Source organism: Hippoglossus stenolepis, chromosome 4 (assembly GCF_022539355.2).
Source record: "Hippoglossus stenolepis isolate QCI-W04-F060 chromosome 4, HSTE1.2, whole genome shotgun sequence".
In the NCBI taxonomy this organism is placed as follows: Eukaryota; Metazoa; Chordata; class Actinopteri; order Pleuronectiformes; family Pleuronectidae; genus Hippoglossus; species Hippoglossus stenolepis.
Genome location: NC_061486.1, coordinates 9,552,167 through 9,559,922, shown reverse-complemented (window position 1 = coordinate 9,559,922; position 7,756 = coordinate 9,552,167). Strand labels below are relative to the sequence as shown.

Here is a 7,756-nt window from a genome sequence, read left to right as displayed (position 1 = left end):
TGCTCTGTAAGCTTCAAGGGGCGGTGTGTGGGGCAGGCTGGAGACACTGGGAGCTCTGGAGGGAGTTTGTTAGTCTGCTGGTGTTTTTGAGTGGGAAGAGCCCGAGGTCTAAGACATGGTCAGGCGTGAGGCACCTGCGCTTCACCACATGTGTTTGTACTAAATCAGCTCCCAAAAGGGGAACTCTCTGCGGAGCCCTAAAGCAATTCAGGAACTGCAAACACACAAACACCTTTTTAATTAAAAAGGGCTTAAGAGGCGTATCTGCTTACCTTTAATCATCCCTCTGACTGAAAAATAACAATAATGTCAAATTAAATCTCACATGGCTGAGTGCCTTGCTAAATCAGGTGTGCTGAATTGTTTATTTTGATTGGCTGTCAAAAGTGTCACCTTAATTCACTTATCCAAATGTACAATTCCTAATAAACATGTTCACAAATTCTGTATATAGCCAAATAATAGAAAGATAATTATTAATGTATTATTATTGCAGTAAGTCTTCTATTATATTTAGCGTTAATGGCCAGTTCAGATATATTTTCAAAAAGGAAGAAAAATACACAATCAATGAAAAAATCTTCCCACATTAGTAATTTCAAGATGCATTATTAAAGGTCATATTGATGCTGTCTTGATATTTGCAATTGCAAGAATTGTCATTTATAGCAAGAACAGAATAAACTCTAACTTTAACCCCAACCTAACCCAAGGTTTTCCTCATTGAAAGCATTATTGATCGGTGAAACTCCCACCATAAAGTGAATTAATACATAAGGGTTAGGGTCCTCTCAAGAAGATGGTTCTTTGAAACACCCCAGTTTTGAGCAAGTCAACAATGAGTGCAAACATCTGTTCTTCAAGAACTGGTACATGTCCAAGAAGAAATGGTTTGAGTAACCCTAATCCTAATGCCAGTTTTGTACTTATGTACTTTCTTATTTCTCTATAATTTATATTTTCTTTTGATACAAATTGTGCATTTTTGTCCTGGATATATTTATTTTTAGAATTAATGGCCAGTTCTCACCTCCAGCTCTACACAATAATAGGGTTCTTTTAAGAAGATGGTTGTTGACTGGTCCTAATGTTTGCCTCTTTACACTCTCAAATTTAATTAGCTTTTGATGTCTAACACAACGTTGTGGGAGAAAATAGCGAGTAAAATGGGAATTTCACAGGCTGCATGTTTTAATGAGACATATTTTTGTTTACTGATTTCTTTAATCACCAAAGCAGTACATTGTAGTAAATGTAATTATGTTTTATAGCCTATGACAGTCACCAGTGGACGTAGCTCTCAAACACAGAAATACCTCAATGTAAGGGAAAGTCTTGTCAACATGAAGTATTTAAAGTGTATCCAAAGTAAAAGCACTGATTATGCATAAAGGTCCCAGTCCAATTAGAAAACTATAACTTAAACTATGTCAGTGGATTGACTTAATTTTAGTTTTGTATTTTCTCTTTTATTTTCTGTTGAACAGTTTGTAGCAACACAAAGTAATTTATCCGTAAAGTAATATGTAACTATGCCTGCCATCATTCAGTTACTCTGTACTGACATTTTATGGCTATGCCCAATCAAAACTGTCATATCACACTTATCGCTGATTGGTCACTAAGAATTCAGCGAGCCCTGTCGTCATCTAAGATTATAAAAGTCACATTCAGGTCTGTTTTGACCTCGACATGTGTGGCGGCGCCCTGTCAGGTTCTGGGAGTAGAAAATGGCACCAGTGAAAACAGGAGTGGTTTTTGTGGGGCTCCTGTTTGCATTTGCAGCAACAGAGGAGGAAGCTCCTGTCTGTCAGATACTGGGGAGTCCAGAGATCCCCCTGTTGTCTAAAGAGGGAGATGTGACAATCGGGGAGCCTTTTCCATCCACAGCAAATTTGCAACCTCCACTTTCTTTTACAGTGAAACCAACACGCCTCACATGCTCCAGGTAATTGCGGGCACTGCATAACAATACTTTCTGATGATGTATTTCACAGTGTACAAGTTTGTATTTTGCTGTTTTTTGTCTCAGTGTCAACCTCAGGGAGTTTCGATTTGCCCAGATCATGATTTTTGCAATCGAAGAAATAAACAAAAGTGACGTCCTTCTTCCCAATGTTTCTATCGGATACCGTATTTATGACAACTGTGGCTCAACATTATCCTCGATGCGAGCAGTGATGGCCCTGATGAACGGCGACGAGGGGACGACAGGAAAGAGCTGCTCCGGTCAGTCAGCCGTTCATGCTATAATTGGGGAGTCTGAGTCTTCGTCAACCATCGTGCTGTCACGCACTACAGGACCATTCAAAATACCAGTGGTAAGTCGCAGGTCCATGTGGATTCATACGTTTATTATGTGCAAATCCTCCCTGTTCTGTCACTCTTCTTCTGAATTCCCAGATAAGTCATTCAGCTACTTGTGAGTGTTTGAGCAACAGGAAGGAGTATCCCTCTTTTTTTCGAACCATTGCCAGTGACCTCTACCAAAGCCGAGTGCTCGTCCAGCTGGTCAAGCACTTTGGCTGGACGTGGGTCGGGGCAGTCAACAGCGACAGTCACTATGGTAACAACGGCATGGCCATCTTCCTCGCCGCAGCCCAAGAGGAGGGCGTCTGTGTTGAGTATACGGAGAAATTTCGCAGGGAGGAACCGGAAAAACTGATGAAAGTGGTCGAAGTGATCCGTAAGAGCACTGCCCGGGTCATCGTGGCTTTCATGGCCCACGTAGAGATGAACAACCTGCTGGAGCAGCTGAGTCTCCACAACATCACGGGCCGTCAGTTCATTGGTGTGGAGGCCTGGATCACTGCCGACAGCCTTGTGACTCCGACCAGCTTTACTGTGCTGGGAGGTTCACTGGGCTTCGCTGTGCAGAAAGCCAACATCAGTGGCCTGGAGGAGTTTTTAACCAAAGATTTCTGGCAGGGAGAGTTTAAGTGCAAGGAGGGACACAACAACAGCATGACAGGAACTGCACCTTGCAAAGAAAACCACAATCTTACGGAGCTGAAATATTATGATCATGATGTGACGAGGCTGAGATACTCCGGTAACATCTACAAAGCCATCTATGCTGTGGCTTATTCTCTGCACAGCATGTTAAAGTGCTCACAAAGTCAGGGATGTGACAGGACGGTGAAGGTTACACCCTGGCAGGTAAATTCAAGTGACAACTTAACTTTCTCAGACTTGTAACTCAATTTACAAAAATGTGTCTTTGGCTTTTCAGGCGGTGGAGTCTCTGAAGCAAGTGAATTTCACGATTAAGAATGGGGAGCAGGTGTGGTTCGACAGCACCGGAGCAGTTGTGGCCCTGTATGAGGTGGTAAACTGGCAGCGTGGATCAGACGGGTCGGTCCACTTCAAACCTGTTGGTTACTATGACGCCTCCCTGCCGCCTGGAAAAAAGTTTGTCCTCAAGACTGAAGCCATAATTTGGCCTGGAGGAAACACAGAGGCAAATATGTCAACTAAGAGTCACACCTGAATGTCTGTATGGCCTTGTAGTTCTGATGTATTGTGGAAATAAACGTAACTTCTTCGTTTTTGTCTTTGATCCGAAGCTGCCGGTGTCAGTGTGCAGTGAGAGCTGTCGTCCAGGAACTCGTAAAGTCCTTCAGAAAGGAAAACCTGTCTGCTGCTACGACTGTATTCCATGTGCAGAGGGAGAAATCAGCAACACCACAGGTGCTGCAAACCTGATACATGGCAATATGAACACACTGTTTGTTAGCTCACAATGCATCATATTAAAGTTTGCTGTGGTACAGGCTTTCATTCGTGTTTTCAGGATGCCACATATTGGATTGCAATAATGGTAACATTATTTCTATTGCAGATTCTAATGGATGCAAAAAGTGTCCTGAAGAGTACTGGTCCAATCAAAACAGAGATGCTTGTGTTCTGAAAAATGTCGAGTTCCTCTCCTTCACTGAGGTTATGAGTAAAACACTTGTGTTTTTCACTGTGTTTGGTGTAGTTCTTACTTTGATTGTGGCAACGCTATTCCTGATCAATAAGGACACTCCCATTGTCAGGGCCAACAACTCCGAGCTGAGCTTCCTGCTGCTCTTCTCCCTGACTCTGTGCTTCCTGTGCTCCCTCACCTTCATCGGCCGGCCCTCTGAGTGGTCCTGCATGCTGCGGCACACTGCGTTCGGCATCACCTTCGTCCTCTGCATCTCTTGTATTCTGGGGAAAACTATAGTGGTGTTAATGGCCTTCAGGGCGACACTTCCAGGCAGAAATTTGATGAAATGGTTCGGGCCTGCACAGCAGAGAATCAGTGTTCTGTTGTTCACTCTGATACAGATTGTGATTTGCATTCTTTGGCTGACAATCAATCCTCCATTTCCCTTCAAAAATGTAAGCCACTATAAGGAGAAGATCATTCTTGAGTGTGCCCTTGGATCATCGATAGGCTTCTGGGCTGTGTTAGGATACATCGGACTCCTTGCTGTCCTTTGTTTTGTACTCGCTTTTTTGGGTAGAAAGTTACCTAATAATTTCAACGAAGCTAAATTGATCACTTTCAGCATGTTGATATTCTGCGCTGTCTGGATCACATTTATTCCAGTTTACGTCAGCACTCCTGGGAAGTTCACTGTGGCTGTGGAGATATTTGCTATTTTGGCCTCAAGTTATGGGATTCTCTTCTGTATATTTGCACCTAAATGCTTTATTATTGTTCTCAAACCTGAATTGAACACAAAGAAACATATGATGGGAAAAACATGATCATAAACATGTTATAACCATATTTAAAAAATGTGCCTATTCATTGAAACATAAATGTTACTTAGCTTTCTTTAGACTTCTCATATATATATATATATGTGTGATTTTATGATGTATTGAATCATACCTATATAACACTACAGACAATAAAATACATTTGAGTTTAAAAATTGAATCTTGTTTTATTTCATATGAATAACATAAAACAATAACAACCTGTCTCTTTATTGTAATTATCACAACTAAAAGTTTGCACACTTGTCCTTTTCGTGCACATTAACGTCACACAACTGCACAAATTTGAATAAAGCATATGACTCCTTACATTTTTTGCTCTATACTGTTGATCTAGGTGCAAGTTTGTATTTTGCTGTTTTTTGTCTCAGTGTCAACCTCAGGGAGTTTCGATTTGCCCAGACCATGATTTTTGCAATCGAAGAAATCAACAAAAGTGACGTCCTTCTTCCCAATGTTTCTATCGGATACCGTATTTATGACAACTGTGGCTCAACATTATCCTCGATGCGAGCAGTGATGGCCCTGATGAACGGCGACGAGGGGACGACAGGAAAGAGCTGCTCCGGTCAGTCAGCCGTTCATGCTATTATTGGGGAGTCTGAGTCTTCGTCGACCATCGTGCTGTCACGCACTACAGGACCATTCAAAATACCAGTGGTAAGTCGCAGCTCCATGTGGATTCATACGTTTATTATGTGCAAATCCTCCCTGTTCTGTCACTCTTCTTCTGAATTCCCAGATAAGTCATTCAGCTACTTGTGAGTGTTTGAGCAACAGGAAGGAGTATCCCTCTTTCTTTCGAACCATTGCCAGTGACCTCTACCAAAGCCGAGCGCTCGCCCAGCTGGTCAAGCACTTTGGCTGGACGTGGGTCGGGGCAGTCAACAGCGACAGCGACTATGGTAACAACGGCATGGCCATCTTCCTCGCTGCAGCCCAAGAGGAGGGCGTCTGTGTTGAGTATACGGAGAAATTTCACAGGGAGGAACCAGAGAAACTGATGAAAGTGGTCGAAGTGATCCGTAAGAGCACTGCCCGGGTCATCGTGGCTTTCCTGGCCCACGTAGAGATGAACAACCTGCTGGGGCAGCAGAGTCTCCACAACATCACGGGCCGTCAGTTCATTGGTGTGGAGGCGTGGATCACTGCCGACAGCCTTGTGACTCCGACCAGCTTTACTGTGCTGGGAGGTTCACTGGGCTTCGCTGTGCAGAAAGCAAACATCAGTGGCCTGGATATTCTGCGCAGTCTGGATCACATTTATCCCGGCTTACGTCAGCTCTCCTGGGAAGTTCACTGTGGCTGTGGAGATATTTGCCATCCTGGCTTCAAGTTATGGAATGCTGTTTTGTATTTTCTTACCAAAGTGCTACATCATTTTATTAAAACCTGAGGAAAACATAAAGAAACATTTGATGGGTAAATTGACCTTGAGATCTCTTTGAGTTTTCTGTTATAACAACAATAACAATATATTTATCATATTTTTTCTGCGTTTCTTCGTAGTTTATACATGAATCATATATATTATAATGTTATTATATTAAACAGATACATTTACAGCTCACACAGTAATTATAAGAAATGACTTAGCTGGTTATTTCGATTAAATGTAAAAAGTACGTTGTAGTTTTGCACAAAAATATTCTTTAACTCATGTGACTTGAACAAAACTAAATATATATATAAACACAAACAAGACCTGGAGAGTGGAACTGAATTGGTTTCATGTGACTTGCTTGGATACATTTCTTTTTCTTTGCACCTCCTATTAATATATGGATATTTAAAATTATGTGTGTGTTATTAAAATTGTAATAAAACTCAAATGTTACACAAATTATGCACTGTTTTTGTGTTGCTCTTTACTTCCATGAAAATGTGTTTTTCTTAACCCCTTGTTATGAGTTTTCATTAATCATATGAAACACTAAGCTGTACATATAACAGACACATGATAAGTTCACAATGTGTCAGTCCCTGTGATTGATTTATGATTTAAAGTATCAACAAGCACAAACCCTCAATTAAATATCAACACAAACTAAATACTCTGACCCACTGTATGATAATTATATGACATATGATATTTCAGCCCCATAGAAAGATTCAATGAGTTCTCGTTGTTGGCCTATGTACAACCATGCTCCTTAGTTCAAATATCAAAGACGAGTGTGTTGTTGTGAGTGTGCGACTATGTTGTGGTGACAAAAAAGTGTCAACAAGATTGAAACATTTGAGTTTGTTCTTTTTTCCCCATAGTTTTGGCCAAGTCATGTCATGACCACTAGGGGTCACCGAAGGTAGACTTTTCTTTAATGAATCCATTACTTTTTAACACACTGTGATTCTGTACATTTGGTGATAGTGTCAAATCTGACCAAGTTGTGTCCTTTGGGGGTTTGTGACTCACATTATAATTTATTCTTTCAATGTGTTGTATTTCCCTCCTTAGCTGAAACATTTGGAAACATGCTAAGTACAATATTGTGCTTCAGACTATGCTTTCAACATGACAGAGCCAGGTCCATGAACATGTGAGTCTGGTATGTTCGAACTTGACTGGCCCGACCTCAACCACATCAATCAAATTTGAAACGACCTGGAGCCTCATCGCACAACTTCAGTGCTCGACCTCACTCACACTCATGTAGCTTGATGGGAGCAAAGCCCTGCAGCCATGTTGAGGAAAGGACGGCCTTCCCAGAGGAGATGTTCAACATTCATGCAGGGGTGTAATGTTTTTTAAAATTACATAGATATAGATCTTCAGTAATGTGGTAATGGATTCACAAAATTAACTCTTTGGTATCTTTTATTTTCATCCATACGGGGCCTTCGTGTTGCACTTAAATTTCAAAAAAAGAGAGGAAGTAAAACTTAAAAGTAAGTAAGTTAGAAAATAAAACACTCGCTCTTGTTTTAACATATCGTCTTTTAGGAAGGTGTTAAACCTTACAATGAAACCCAATGTCCTTGTGTAGATGGTCTACAATAA

General features: G+C 41.2%; 1 protein-coding gene across 1 annotated transcript; it reads left to right on the top strand.

Annotated features, from left to right (window-relative positions):
- The first annotated feature begins 1,730 nt into the window (after positions 1 to 1,730).
- Positions 1,731 to 4,740, top strand: LOC118106247 (extracellular calcium-sensing receptor-like). The gene is made up of 6 exons (XM_035154641.2): positions 1,731 to 1,948; positions 2,033 to 2,321; positions 2,404 to 3,159; positions 3,233 to 3,460; positions 3,567 to 3,690; positions 3,842 to 4,740. The coding sequence occupies exons 1-6, from the start codon at positions 1,731 to 1,733 to the stop codon at positions 4,738 to 4,740; spliced, it is 2,514 nt and encodes an 837-aa protein (XP_035010532.2).
- The last annotated feature ends 3,016 nt before the right edge of the window (positions 4,741 to 7,756 follow it).